The sequence below is a fragment of the Scardinius erythrophthalmus genome (assembly GCF_964197995.2).
Source record: "Scardinius erythrophthalmus genome assembly, chromosome: 12".
Taxonomy (NCBI): Eukaryota; Metazoa; Chordata; class Actinopteri; order Cypriniformes; family Leuciscidae; genus Scardinius; species Scardinius erythrophthalmus.
The window spans coordinates 7,114,454-7,130,485 of NC_138232.1; the positions used below are offsets into that span (position 1 = coordinate 7,114,454).

General features: G+C 36.9%; 1 protein-coding gene across 1 annotated transcript; it reads left to right on the plus strand.

Annotated features, from left to right (window-relative positions):
• The first annotated feature begins 611 nt into the window (after positions 1-611).
• On the plus strand, positions 612-15,639 carry slc2a1b (solute carrier family 2 member 1b). The gene is made up of 10 exons (XM_081380566.1): positions 612-933; positions 9,520-9,618; positions 12,435-12,595; positions 12,736-12,976; positions 13,083-13,245; positions 13,347-13,534; positions 13,631-13,735; positions 14,349-14,450; positions 14,581-14,784; positions 14,880-15,639. The coding sequence occupies exons 1-10, from the start codon at positions 919-921 to the stop codon at positions 15,075-15,077; spliced, it is 1,476 nt and encodes a 491-aa protein (XP_081236692.1). The 5' UTR covers positions 612-918; the 3' UTR covers positions 15,078-15,639.
• The last annotated feature ends 393 nt before the right edge of the window (positions 15,640-16,032 follow it).

The window sequence follows — 16,032 nt, forward strand, 5'->3', positions numbered from 1 at the left end:
AATAAGACATGAAAGGGTTCTTTCTATTTTGAGCATGCAAACAGATTGTTTTCTTCTTCTTACACACTTCCTTAAACTCCCCTTGAAGAATCTTTTTTTCAGAATCAGAAATTCACTATCTGCATTTTCAGTATGCACCTCTCACAACTAAATTGTCTTTTCAAGAACGTTTATTTTGCTGTGTATTTGCCAAATATTCTTATTAGGCTATGTCACATAATTATTTTGTTATTAAGAAAAGAAACACAGCCATAACGAAAGCATCGTTTGAAACTGAGCTTAGTGAACAGAGTTTTGAAAATGTGATACTTTTTTGTAAAAATAGGAATAAAAAAAAAAGTTTGCAGAATCATTGACTACATTTCTCCAAACTTATAGCTCATCACCGTCTCGCCACAGAAATGTGCCATGGTTAATCTTGAAAGACTGAGTCAAAGCATTGTTTGATAAGATTTCTGGTGATGTGTAGTTTTATAACGCTCTTTTGCCCATTCATGTACTATGTTTCGTCATTTCCTATTAGCCAATCAGAGTCACATTCCCAGTCCGGCCCACCCGACTCCCGACATTGTTGCGTCATACATATTAACCAGAAGAACCCGCACAGCATCTCAGACTCACCGGGTCGAGCCGATAACTTTAGGTTTCAAGAAGTAGACCAGATACGAAAAAAGAGGAGAAACACCTTAAGTAAGAGAGAGTTGTCAGAAGAAGTTCGTGAGAGGCATCTGAAGGCATTTAGCTACTCGATCTCCCTCTGAAGCTACATCATACTTGTCGAAGCTGTATTTATTTTCTTATTTATACAACTTTTTTTATTGTTACATTTATTTACAAGTCGACTTCTGAGGAAAAAGAGGCGAAGTTTCAGCTGAGTTAACGTGCGTTGAAACGTCATCGAACATTTGACAAGACGTGATGGAGGGCGGAAAGGTAACTAAAAAACTATTTTTCCCAGTCAAATTACTAAGATAAGAGATACAACTTAATAAAACAGTATGTGGAACATGTTATTGGTCAGTATTGGTATTTATGTGTGTATTTATGTCGTTTAGTTTTCTGAATGTCGGTCAGTTATTAACATTAGCCGCAAAGCTTCGCGAGCCTTCATCTCCAGCTCTGAAAAGTTGACAAACTAGTTTAGTGACAAAAACCTAAATAAACCCGTACCACATGTTGAGAGATGTCACATGGCTGGCTGAGCTGTGATAAGTTAACATCAGTGTGTTACAGTTTCCTATGAACTGGTAGGTGTTAATCGTGTCAGCAATGCCGGGAACTCGTTTGTATAATGAGAGAGGCTGTGTTTCAATTCAGAAACCGAGTATGCTGCCTACATAGACAACACATTTGGACATAATTTGCGCGTTCGCTGGCTATGTCTCTAAAGCACAATAAGATGCCTATGTAGACAGCGTCTTTAGGTATCATTGGTGGCGCCTGTGATGCCCAAAAATGCTGTCTTTGTTGGAAGCGTAGCACTAGGTTTTCAGACACAGCCAGAGAATCGTGGTGTACGTGCCCACTTAATCCATCGGTGGCCAGCTCTTTTCTTTTCTTTTCTTTTCTTTTCTTTTCTTTTCTTTTCTTTTCTTTTCTTTTCTTTTCTTTTCTTTTCTTTTCTTTTCTTGTCTTTTCTTTTGTCTTGTCTTGTCTTGTCTTGTCTTTTCCAATTTAGTACTTTATTGGCATGATGTGTTTAAATACAATACTGCCAAAGCATTATTACACAGAACAAATAAATGCAATATACTATTATATGTTTTTTTTTCTTGAATGAAAATAAAGATTTTGTTTTCATAATGATTGTAGTTATGAAAACATTTTGGTAATTATAAAAAAAATACATGTCATATATATATATATATATATATATATATATATATATATATATATATATGTGTATATGTATATATAAACAAATGTCACCTCCAGACAAAAATAGATATTGTAAATGCTACTGAAAATAAATAAGTATATATGACTGCATCCTATTGGCTGAGTTTACCTTAAAATAACCTTAAAATTCATCAGTATGTTTTAACTGGAAAACTCCATCTCTGTTTTATTTTTGGCACTATTTAAACTAGTGACTAATACTGAGCTAGAGACTAGTACGTGACTAGTGGGCTGTTGTATATGGCTAACCTAACCACAGATGCATGATCACCCATGATAGATCAAGTGTCTTTCAGATTTCCTGAGCTTAGAGGCTTATAAGGTCTTGTTGGTTGATTATTTTTTTTCTTTAATCACAAAAGAAAGAAGCAGACCATAAAAACAACCAGAATGTTTTAGAACAGTTGTTCTCAACTGGTTTGATCATGAGACCCACATTTTCCTGTGGTTATTAGGCTGCAACACAACCTCTATGTATACAGTATATAGGCTACCGTTTCACTTTACTTAACATACACATAAATTGTAAGAATATGTCTAATACTGATGAATAAACAGTATAAGGTAAGGTTATTAAATATTAAGATGAATGCTTATGTGAAATTCAGTGGCTTTATACTAGAAGTAGCGTGGTTGATATGATATTTGTTTTTTTATGTCATATATATACAAGTTCGATTAAATGAGGAAAAAGATTTTAGCATATATATTTTTTAAATATGAAGGAAAAACACTAAACTTGTTTAAGGTATCTATCTTTCTGACAAAATTATTTGGTAAAGTAAGTAAAACTACAGCTAGTTTTCATATTACTATGCAAAAAAAAAAAAAAATGCATAGAAATACAAAAAGCTCACAGGAAAACGCATACATTGACTACAAAATAATCAGTTATTAATATTTTGTTGGTTCTCTTTTGTTTTGACAGCCTGGCCAAAAATGTCTGCACAATTTAACACGTTTCATTGCGTTATCACAAATAAAACAATTTACTCCAAGCACAACTACGGAATATGATTACAAAATTGTTAACACATTTTGAATAATATTTAAATAAAGGGTTTTTGGCCAATACTCTGTCTAACATTAAATTCAGCTGTGCATTATGGTTTTGCTGCATTTAATTTAGTTTGTGGTTGACGTGCTGGGAACGATGGAGCTGTCCCTATGGAGAGGAGAGCTGCAGCTGGCTTCTATCTAGGGAACACTCGACATAACCCTGCTAGAGAGGTCGTGTTCTTGACCCGTTCTCAGCACCCTGCCTAGTGTTTTGACTGTGTTGTACAGCGCTCTTGATTCACTGTGCACAGTCGTGTGCCTTGCTAATACCAGAGAAACGTACACGCACATTGTTGGTTGTTAAGACAACCCTCGTGCTTGGGTTTTTCATTCCAAACCAGCTTCTGATATTAAACCAGTGTGAAGAGTGTATGCGTGTCGGAAAGGTTTTAGGCCTTGTTTACACCTGGTATTAAGATGCGTTTTGGTCGATCGGATCACAAGTAGACGTGGGAGACACATTCCCTGGCTTGCGTGCTTCTCGTGATGTTTACGCATTAGGTCATAGGCGGAGAGTAGATAGATGTCTTTTGTGGCTGTTCAAACACTTTGACCACATGAGCGTTTACTCTACAAAAGCAATCCGGTCGAATGTGTTTTCGACTACCACTGGAATGGGTTAAACAGTTTTAGGCCCCATTTACACCTGTATTTAGCGTCGTCCACTTTTGTGCACCTTAATAGCAGGTGTAAGCAGGGCCTTAGATATTATGCCTGACCATAAAACATTCTCAGACATTTTTCAGCTTGTATTGTATGAATAGGCTGCATTGCCACACCTGTCACTCACCTGTCAGGTTTTAGTATTTGCGTAGGAGGACAACTTTGTCATTCTATCTTTCTCGCTTTCTTTCATATCTCCTAGTTGTTCTTCTGATACCTTGGTTGTTTAAAACCAAAAAACAACTCCCAAGTGAGCATTTTGTTTTTTTATGAAGGTACCTCCTAAGGAAACTGGTTTCATACAGACTTCCAAAGAGTCATGTGTCATGTCTAATGATCTACAATGAATTCTTTTGAGCTTTAGGCATTACCAAGCAAATATTAATGCTACAATGATTATTTCCTGGTAGAGATGGAAAGATAAAACGAAAAACTGAGAATTTTGTTCTTTTAACTGTTCCTTCCACCGAACCACGCGCACAAGTTTGTGGGATTATTATTATTGGCTGCGAAGGATAAACAAACCAGATAAAGGCATTTGAGTTATTCATTTGAGACATGCCACGTCTTACCATCATATACTGGCTGTGAAGGCACCATTTTTCAGAATTTGTTCATGGCTGAAAACATGTTATTCTGTCTAATCAGTTCAAACTGTTGAAAAATTACAGCTGAGCACCAGAACGGCCGCAAAATCAGGTAATTGGGGGCAGGTGTACAGTTGACCTGTACTTCATCAAGTGGAACTAACAAGCTTTCAGTGGAATTCTCAATTTGCAAAGAGACATTTGGAGAAATTGATTAAGGATTAAACCTAAAGCAAACTGTCAGAAGACTTGATTCTAGTTTGCCTTCTCAAGTCAGGCTGTTACTGTCATTTCAGCCTAATGGGCGCTAATAAAGGGATTTCTAAGGGATTATGGAACGATGGAATTCCAAGTGCCATTGAGGTAATTTATTTCCATGAAAAATCAAGGGGCAAATCGGTGCTGAGCTGTAATTGTTAATCCGAGTCGTTTGAAAGGGAGGGCAGAGTTTTTACTTGAGGTCATTTACTGTAGGTTACATAATATTGTTTGTAATAAAGCAGTTAAATCCTAGCAGGGTTGTGTTCCGGTAAAGGATAGCGTTGTTGTTAGCACTGTAAATGTTGACGTCTGTTAAAAACAATTCAGTGGAGTTGTGAGTGGCTTAAACCATGTCATTAGTGGAGTGTCTTCCAGACTTTACTGAACTAGAAGCTGGCAGATAGATGCTGCTTGAAAAGAAAAGGGGGACGTGCCAGTCGAGACAGAGAGTGAGAGAGGCAGAAAGAGAGAGATTTTTGTTTTTGTTGCAGAGTAAGCTCCAGACAGCTTCTCTTCCTCATGTTGCAGACCTGTATTCATCATTCATTGGATCCAAAAAGTTTTTGGACACTTAACCAAACTAAAATATCTTAATGTTAGTGCTTTAGATAACAGAATGTCAAACCTAAGTGGCATCTACAAAGAAAAGCTGCATTTCTCAGATCTAACCTTCCTTTTTTGAGAAATTTGTGCCGTTCCCATCAAGTTTGCAAACCAGAAAGTTTTCTTTTATTTTGTACAGTATATTTATTGTTTTATATTTTAAAATAATTATTTTATTCTTTCAAATAAATGCCACTTGTTTTGATATTTTGTTATCTGGTGCAATTACATTCCCCCCCCAAAAAAGCCCCGATATACTCGCAGCAGAGGTTTTTGTTTTTCTTTCGTTCTTCATTTAGGGGTAAAACAAAGTTTGAAATATGTGGCCAGCGATTATACTGTTAGCGAACATCTGACGCCTCTGTGCCACAGACCAATGGTAGTTCAAAGGTGTTTACCAGTCATATGGAACTTTTGGGGAAAGTTCGCTTTGGCAAGCTGTTTCGAACTCCCAAAACGAACTTCTTTTTGGCCTGATTTTGTTCGAAATTATCTCATATCAACATATCAAGGTCTCGAATTAGAGCCTAGCAATAATTACCCATTAAATAAATAAATAGGAATAAATTGATTGAAAAATCAGCAAGTGCAGTACAAGCACAGGAAATGATTAGTCCGGCTCAAGGTTATATGATTAAACTGATGTATATAAGTAGCCGTCCTTTAAGTTGTGAACTAGTTGAGCGTGTTTCTTGTGAACTCAAATTGGAAGAACAAATAAAGCATTTTAGTGTCATGTACAAATTCTTGATGTTCATTGAATTGGCTAGTGGAATCTAATAAGTAATATTCTCAGTTGCTATAAATGCGTTTCTGGCAGAATGTCATGCTGTGCTCTGTTCAGTGTACTTTCTAAGAACAGGTTTGTTCAATGTCATTCGCACTGCAGTTTTCTGAGTACGTACGATATTGTGTTCTCTTCCTGATGAGCCAGTATTTTAGTACGTCACAGTACTCTTTATCATATTGTATGAAATATGATTTTTTTGGTTACACTTTATTTCAAGGTGATGTAGTTACATTGTACTTGCTTCTTAAATAAGTACTGAGTAACATTAATTAACTACATTTACTTACTTTAGACTTGAAATTATGCATAATTAACTGTTATTGCTGTATTATGTGTAGTGTAGTAACATATAACTATGTCACCTTAAAATAAAGTGTTACCTTGCGCCTTTAGATTTGATCACCACTGAGCAAAAAGTGCTACAAGATATATTTTTTGTTTGTTTGCAAACAAAAGGATGCAGATCTTAACGTTACTGAGGCTGTAAGTAAACTTTCAGTAGCGTTGTTGTTAAAGTGATAATCTTTAGTTTAATTGTTATTGCACCTAGTTTATGATGTGTATTGAGCCTGGGTGACTGATAATTAAGACATGCATACATCCGCAAAGACTGAGAATGGGTGGGAATGGGACTTTGTTGTGTTTTTAGAAAAATATATATTTTTTCAAAGTTGTAATATATATTATAAACACTTACACATACATACAAAAATAAGGCACTTCCATCTTCTCTCTCTCTCTCTCTCTCTCTCTCTCTCTCTCTCACTCACACACACACACAAATGGCCTTAAAAATGATTTTTTTTTTTTTTTTTTTTTTTTTTTTCATTTAAACAGATTTATGAATCAAGACATAATATTTAGCAGAAAAAAAATAATGTGATGACCAATAAACCGACAGATTTCAAACTGTTTTCTTCTAAAGGGAACCAATCATCCCTGTTATGAAAGTTTTGTTACGGAAAAATATGGAAAAATATTTTCAAATATTTTTGAAAGAATCAAAAGGCTTTTTAATGTCTTAAGCAATGTAAAGATCAGCTCAAGTTTGTTTTGTAACTCTTGAGGGGCCCAAAATTGAGAGGGATAAAAAGCCTCTGAGCTTTGCCATGAATAGTGAGGTTTATTTGCATGTTAATTTGGTTGCTCCAACAGAGCTGGCGTCCAGTTGCCTGTGTTACTGGGGCATTTGTTTTTGCATTTTTTTACAGGAAGTCATCAAGTGTTTTTGCCTATACTGTGGATGTAATGATGACATTTAGAAAAGTCCTTTTTATTCTTATTCAAGCAGCTAAAAAATTTACTTAATGTAAACCAGTACGCTGACACAATGAAATAAGCACTGAGCCAAAATATGTGTCCAACTCAACTGTCAGCGTGTGATATCAGCAGAAGGGCGTGACTGTTTAAGTTGTGAGCAGTGTAGATTCAGGATGATGAAGCAAAAAAAAATATGTAACCATTAAGAAATTGTCACTCACACACTAAACTTCATGGATAGTGCCAGGCCTACGTTATATATCTGTTTGAATAGAGTTTATGTAGTTACATGTATGCAGTGTGTAACTAGGCCGGAATCTGAAGAGGAATGTTTCATAGCCAAACCTACACCCTCCCCTCGAGTAAGACTTAAGTCAAATCCTCCATATTTTGAAGGTTCATCTTTCTTAAAGAGATACTAGCTCTCTGCTGTGTCTGTTCTGAGCAGTGTTTGCTATCAGCATTGATGTTTTAGCAGCAGGAAGGATATAGTTAACTTCTTAGGGAAGACGACTTAGCTGAGGATTCTCTTTATTGCCTTTTCATTTGTGTGGACCTGTTTGCGAGTTTGATCGGATATTGCACATTTTTTCACTACCGAATGAATGCTTAAGTGCCTCCTAGAGGTTTTGTGTTTGTGTGTGTTTGGCTTCCTGTTTCGAGGCTGGTTAAACAACAAAGTCTTGAACCCAATGAACTGCAGCCTCTACACCAACATGGAGGGAAGGTGTGTCCATTTCCCGCCCCTTTTAAGCTCTTAGTCATGGGCAGAGGGGTGTACGCATGTGTGTGCAAATGAAAGGAGTGCACATATCCAAAACTGGTATATTTTCCATCGCTGACTGTCTGTTTATAAAGGACGAATGCAAGCTCTGAAAAATGTTCAGAATGGAGATCTGTTTACAGTCTCATCAAGCTTGCTAAATGCAGAACAGCTTGACATTTAAAGCTACTTTTTAGCGTTTAGCTTATCAACAAGATCTTTTTCAGAAATAAATACTGTATTTTATCCCATCTCATTATTTAGATACAACTCTTAACTAATTATTTTGTGGGTTGATTCCCTAAAAGGAAAAAAAAAGTGTACAAACTGTTGCTGCTGTCCCAGAAAAGTTTTGAGTGAACTTTATTTTAATGAGTGCTTGATGCTCTGTATAATTTATGTATGTACCAGACAGTGATGCAATGGCACAATTTGTGCTTAAGTTCGTCATCGGATATTCATATTTGTTAAGCTGTCAAAAGGCTTGATTTAGTCGTCAAGTGACTCTGTAAACAGTGAACTAAACAATGTGCTTTAGTTTAGCTGAGCTGAACCGGTTTTAAAGCTGCCTGTGTCTTGTGGATGGGTAACCATGTGAAAGAAAATGTCCATCCCAGATCCTCTCTGTGTAAAAAATCCAATCCAGTGAGTTCCTAAAATAACAGGAACCCAAACAATGATGATGCTGCCTTCACTGGAGAAGAGGGTTTACACAAACCCTTTCTTTATAGGCTAGGTGCTGATTAAACCACTAGAAATCTTCCACAGGACCAGTTTCTCAGGTCAGGAGGCACAGCCTCACTCAGAAATCATTTCACCCAAACTTGAGTGCTGAATGTTACATTGCATTACAGCAATATTAGCACAATATACCAACTGAATGAGTTTTCAGTTCCCTTTTCACCTTCAAGGCTTTGCGTGTTGCAGACAGATTTCATCACATTTTTGTCCAGTCATTTTCAAACCAGACAGTCTGAAAACAAACATACTTCAACTTTTTTTTCTGTTTCTTTGGAATGAGGAAAGTGATTTTTACTCTGAGAACTTCCCTGAGAGATATTGAAATATATCTCATAAATCTGCAGAAAAATAAACTAAACCTTTCAGGAAATCATCTCTGTGTGAGAGAATACTTTCTATTGTATTGAAAGAGAAGGAAATTAAATTCTTGTCATTTTGTGCAACACGAATCTTTAATGCCCCACCAGGAAGGGGGTGGGGTGGAGGGGGGGGGGATACTGGATATTTAAACAATAGAATCCTTTTGGGAAAACCGAAGATGATCTATAAATATGTTTGGATTGTTCTTGTCTTTTAACCTTTCAGACCAAAGGCCCTCATAAACTAAGCGATTAGCGCTGGTTGGCTAAAATGTGGAGCTGTGGTACTGTTTCATTTTTGAGGAAGGACAGAATTAAAACGAGTTTTCAACTACCATGACAATTATCAGAATGTCAAACAATAGGTTACCACACCTCTGAGAATAGTTCTGTTTAATACAGTCAGGTCTGGCCAATCATTGCTTTTGGCCTGAGGGTAATAGAGCTCCATTGGACAATGAGATGGTGTTTCAAAACAATTCATTGTGTATCAATAAATGACTCACTCTTCTTCTTTTTTTATGCTTCCCTCAGCAGGGACTGACCTTGCCGCTGATGCTGGCTGTGGGGACGGCTGTGATCGGCTCACTTCAGTTCGGCTACAACACGGGTGTAATCAATGCCCCGCAAAATGTGAGTGACAAGTACATGCTCCCACACACACAAAATCTGAGTGACAAACTCTTTACTGTTCACCCCAACATACCATGTCCTTGTACTTTGACTTTATCGGAACGCTACCCCCTCACTTATTTATTATATACTGCTGCAGCTGTCTCCAAATCCCTGTCTGTCAGTAGACACACACACACACACACATACACACTCATGCCAACGCAACCCAAATGCTGCCTGTTAAACCTGGAGTTACTCTATACAGCTCCTCTGGGACGTTTTGCCTTTCATCTACATATTATTAGGCAATTTGCATCTGTTAAATGATAAGCTTTTGCCTCTCAAATGAATATTAAATATATTCTCTGTTCTGGTACAGGGTGAAGGTCATCTCACACATAGCACAACTTGTTCAGACGTGCATGTTGAACTAGGGGCCTGGCTTTGCTTATGTGAAGTGAATGGAGCTTTTCTGTCTTTCAGACATTATACACAGTTTATAGATTCTATATTGTCATTTAAGCCGGGGACACACTTGACTGGAAGGCCGATTATGAATGTAATTTGATACTTATGACTGATCATGTCCAAACGCGCTGAGTCAGAGACAGTTGCATTCAGTCGGTGTTCACAGTCAGTGTTTAAAATCTGCTCCAGTTGTTGGAAACAGTCTGTAAGTGTGTTCAGTTCAGTCTTACAATTTTTTAGCTAGTCGTTAAGTGTGTCCCCGGCATTAGAGAAACCAGAGCAGAATTTGATTTGTTTGCAACTGTGTCACACGCACACACACACACACACACACACACACACACACACACACACACACACACACACACACACACACACAAAAAAACCCACACACTTCCGTTCAAACGTTTGGGGTTTCTTTAAAATGTTATGTTTTTCAAAGATTGTTTCTCATGCTCACCAAGGCTGCGTTTATTTTATCAAAAACACAATAAAAACAGCTATATTATGAAATATTATTACAATTTAAAAACTTTTTTTCAAGTTTTCTATTTTAAATTATTTTCAAATGTATTTTTTTCCTGTGATGCAAAGCTGAATTTTCAGCATCATTACCGATTATTTAGCATTATAATCTGCTTATTTCGTGCTAAAGAAACATTTCATATTTTTCGCACAGCTTAATATTTAATATCTATATGGTGATCTATATATCTACTGTATATATTGGTTTTCAGCCAATATTAGCATTTTTTAAAAATTATTATTGGTATTGGTCAATTATGGATGTGTCGGCATCCATATTTAAAAACACTGAAAAACATCTTTAACGAGTCTCAAAATGGAAACCATTTTTCACAATATTATTCATTATAATGTTGTGATGCACACACTTGTGGAATTTAAATTTAGCATTTAATAAAATTTAGGATTTAAAAAAATTATACAATTTTTTATTTTTTTTTAATTTAGACAAAATAGAATACGATTTTAACATTGTCCATTTATCTGCCAATTGTTATTGTTTTAACTACTGAAATACCAACAGACTGTACACACCGGCCTCTGGTAATGAATGGCATGTTTGCTTTCACTCTTTGTGTAGCTGACAGTTGTAACAATAGTTTTAGTGCGTGAAAGGCCAAAATAGGACTAACGTGTGGGGGTGTGGGTCTGACGCAGACCCTCTCTATAAATAATCATTTCGATAAGATTACCTCAAGGGCTCCTTGTCTGCAGGCCTTCTTTATTGACACTGCACAAATCACCAAAACTATATTGTGTCACTATGCACTATCTATCCTGAAACTCGTCCAGTCCTATGAATGGACTGTATTATTTGTGACCAGCTGGAATTTTTTAAAGAGTTTTAAAGGAGTAGCCAATCTGATTAAATAAAAACTGTCATCATTTACTCACCCTCATTTCTTTTCAAACCCATTTGACTTTCATTTGTCATGACAGCTGTGGTCATCTTTTACTTTTACTAAACAGTTTATAAAGGTTATTGTCTTTTGAGTTTTTTGTAAGCAATTTAGCTCCTCAGGTGCAAATAAGATTACATTTAGCATAAAAAATAGGTTTGTTAGAAACCAGTCAACTGGTTGCACGGTGAATATAACCAATAACTAGTATCACTCCTTTAGCTCACAGTGGTTCTATTAAAAACACCACAGTGTTGTGTTACAGGTTTGTATAATGAGGGGTTAAGCCATGAGGCACATGAATTTAACCATGCCTGATATTTAGCTGATGAATGCACTGAGGGGCTTTCTGCATGCCTAAAGTGTCAGACAGCTGATGGCGAGAGAAGACAGACAGGAAGTAGTTGTAGAACTGGCTTGCTGACCTTAATACATCAACAGATACAGATCAAACTTTTTTCTTTTTTTTTTTTATATGCTGCATGTCATTGGGTGACATTCCTCTTAAAGCCACCAGTGCTTTATAAGGGTTAGCTGCAGACAGTTTCTGTTTATCAACAAACACAGAAACCTGACTCCACTGTGTGTCTCACTTTCCATCACAAAATCATGTTACCTAATACTGAGCTGTGCAGCGAGACCCCTACTGGACAGAATTGCTCATGAGAACATAAATCTCAAGCACACAGAGCAGATTGGTGATATTAGATAATGTTGCTGTATTAATCATTGTGTCAAACACATTTAAAATTATTTAACGCATACAATTTTAATTATGATTTTAATTTTGATGTTTTTATTCTTAGAATTTTTTTTATAAAATGTGCTGAACTACATTATCAGAATAATAATAATCAAATATATTCAGACCTAATATGTAATATTTCTGTAAATTTCAACGTATCACAGTTTGAATGATAATTGTCTATATTTGTGTTTTAGGTCATTGAGAAGTTCTACAATGAGACGTGGTCAGCCCGATATGCGGAGGTCATCCCTAAAACAACCATGACTACGCTCTGGTCTCTGTCTGTGGCCATCTTCTCTGTCGGCGGCATTGTTGGATCCTTCTCCGTTGGGCTGTTTGTCAACCGCTTTGGAAGGTGAAGTACTGTTACAATTATTTATGGCACTTTTACATTATTTAAGGCCTCGTTTACAGCCTGAACCATTCAGTCATGCTTTCTGATGGTTATTGGATGATTAAATGTTTGATGATAAAACTCTATTTTTCTAATTTCAGGAGGAACTCCATGCTCATGGCTAATGTCCTGGCTTTCGTCGCTGCAGCACTCATGGGCTTCTCTAAGATGGCTGCGTCCTGGGAGATGCTCATTATTGGACGGTTCGTGGTGGGCCTTTACTCTGGTCTGTCCACAGGCTTTGTGCCCATGTACGTGGGCGAGGTGGCTCCCACAGCCCTCAGAGGAGCCCTTGGCACCCTCCATCAGCTGGGCATTGTTATTGGCATCCTCATGGCACAGGTACACATTTTGGACATCTAAATAAATCTGACATGGACATTTCTGCCATTTCAGTTAGCATTTTGATTTGTTTTTCTCTATTTATGTTCTGTTTTGTGTATCGTAGATCTTTGGTATGGATGTTATTATGGGTAACGACACCATGTGGCCGTTCCTCCTGGGCTTTACCTTCATCCCAGCCCTGCTGCAGTGCTGTTTACTGCCCATCTGCCCCGAGAGCCCTCGATTTCTCCTCATCATCCGCAACGAGGAAAACAAAGCCAAAACAGGTGAGCATGGACCCACATCACCTACACATCCACATGTATCCAACATAGGATACAGCAGAGTGCTTGCATTAGTGTAAACTAATGTTTTGATGTGCATTTAGTGCTTAAAAAGCTGCGCGGGACAACAGATGTGGGCGCAGACATGCAGGAGATGAAGGAGGAGAGCAGAAAGATGATGAGAGAGAAGAAAGTGACCATTCCTGAACTGTTCCGCTCTCCTCTCTACCGACAGCCCATGATTATATGCATCATGTTGCAGCTGTCCCAGCAGCTGTCTGGAATCAATGCTGTGAGTACCTGTGTGCACTCACACTTACTAGGTCAATGAAGACGACCTAATCTTAATGGAAACCCACGTCTAATTTGTGGTAATGTTGTTGTGTAGGTGTTCTACTACTCTACAAAGATCTTTGAGAAGGCAGGTGTGGAGCAGCCGGTGTATGCTACTATCGGAGCGGGAGTCGTCAACACGGCTTTCACCGTAGTGTCGGTGAGTATCATTAGTACACAGACATGAGCATGATCAACAGAATCATTGCTGTTACTGTAATAGGATCTTTTTGTTATGCATTTTTTTTTTTAAATACATTTTAAAATGTATATTTAAAAAATACTATTTATATATATAAATATTAATGTAATGATTATGTTATATATTTAATCAGTAATAAATGATATATATATATTGTTTATGTAAATATATAAAATAAAAGAATCAATACATGAATTATATATACTATATTTATAATCAATAATAATTAAGAATTATATATGAGTATCATTATTATTTATAATAATTTGACATATTTTGTCATAATTCACTCATGCACAAAGTGGATCAGAAATTTTGCATGATTATTTTAGATATTTATTACATTTATATTTAAATATACTATATAAAATACCTTCTGATATTATGATATTGTTTTATGAAATAGTTTATTTTACTTATTACACTAATTTATGTCCTTAAAATTCACTCTTCAACTCTTCTTTTAATTGTTATTTGCTGATGCTGTTAATCTTAAAATGACCAAACTGTATATTGTGTATACAATATAAAATGACACAATATACTAATATGATTTGTTATCCTTACGCAGCTGTTTGTGGTGGAGCGAGCGGGCCGCAGGTCCCTGCACCTCTTGGGACTGCTGGGAATGGCTGGATCTGCTGTATTGATGACCATTGCTCTTGCCTTGCTGGTATGCACATAATACATATTTACATAAATGTCAGTTTCAGAGTTATTAATCATTTATAGAGTCATCTGTGTGGTCCAAAGGTTTACAGTATATTTGATCTGTTGGCTTTGTTGCCCATCTCTCTTAACAGGAAAAGGTTCCCTGGATGTCGTACATAAGCATCGTGGCTATCTTTGGGTTTGTGGCCTTCTTTGAGATTGGACCCGGCCCCATCCCATGGTTCATTGTGGCTGAACTGTTCAGTCAAGGCCCAAGACCCTCGGCTTTTGCTGTCGCTGGATTCTGCAACTGGACCGCAAACTTTATCGTGGGCATGTGCTTTCAGTATGTCGAGGTGAGAGGCCCGTGGGAATTAACAGAAGTATACTGGCACATTTATTTGGGCTGGTTTGGCTGACTTTTCTCTCTCTTCGTCTTCTACTTTAACAGGAGCTCTGTGGGCCGTACGTGTTTATCATCTTCACCATATTTCTACTTGGCTTCTTCGTCTTCACCTTCTTCAAAGTCCCAGAGACCAAGGGCCGGACGTTCGATGAAATCTCGGCCGGTTTCCGCCAGGCAGCGTCGGCTGCTGAGAAGAACACGTCTGAAGAGTTCGACAGGCTGGGGGCCGACTCTCAGCTTTAAAGCCCTCCTCTGACCCCGCTGCACACAACTACTGAGGAGAGAGGGGGTCACCGGGCTGTCAATCAAACATTTCCCCCTTCCCACGGCTGCACTCACCTCTTAGTCCCCGCACTCCCCGATAATCGTGACACATGGGGGTAGCATCTTATCAGAAAGATGATCGTTTTAAGACAGGTTTGAGGTGTCATATTTGCGTCGGACTGTTCTGGCTTCTTTTACTAGGTTTCATGTTTTTTTAAAACTATCTTAACTGTTACTTCTGCTGTGCTATGAGGTCACCTGGTCATTCCCGAGCTAGACTCTACGCTGTTGATGTCCCAAATCAACAGGCCAGATGTGACTTCTGCACGGCGACTGACGATTTAATACTGTATTCCATGTTACTGTATCACTATTATGAAAGTCTTGTGGCTTTGATAAACCAGAGTTATCGTCGTCAGCTTGGCCTTGGCTAGCAGTCGAAACAATTTAACATGCAAAAAAACAAAAACCTTTTAAATAATAGGATTAAATATATTTATATATATTTTGCATGTTAAATAGTTTTGACTATTTAAATAGATATACATACATATATATAAATGTATATATATGTGTGTGTGTGTGTGTATATATATATATATATATATATATATATATATATATATATATTAATTATATTTCATTTCTTTTTATTTAACCCCGAAAATAAAAAAAACAAATATTCTAGGGTTCTTTTTTAGTTACGTTTTATCGATAATGTCACAATTGAAACAATGTGACATCATGTAAATTTGATATTAAAACTCTTTTGCATAGCAAGCTTCTTTTTTTTTACACATTACAGGGTATTTTATCCCTATATTCATTTAATTATTTCTTCTGTTCTCGCTTTTAAGATGCATCACATCTTTTAAATGTATTTATATTTTTGTAACATATTCACTTGGTTTCTCCAGGAATGCAAATAGTTATA

What these genes read in the sequence shown, in the direction of transcription:
- slc2a1b (XM_081380566.1), top strand. An exon ending in GGAAAACAAAGCCAAAACAG is followed by an intron (nt 13,246 to 13,346) that starts GTGAGCATGGAC and finishes ATGTGCATTTAG; the next exon opens with TGCTTAAAAAGCTGCGCGGG. An exon ending in CGGCTTTCACCGTAGTGTCG is followed by an intron (nt 13,736 to 14,348) that starts GTGAGTATCATT and finishes ATCCTTACGCAG; the next exon opens with CTGTTTGTGGTGGAGCGAGC.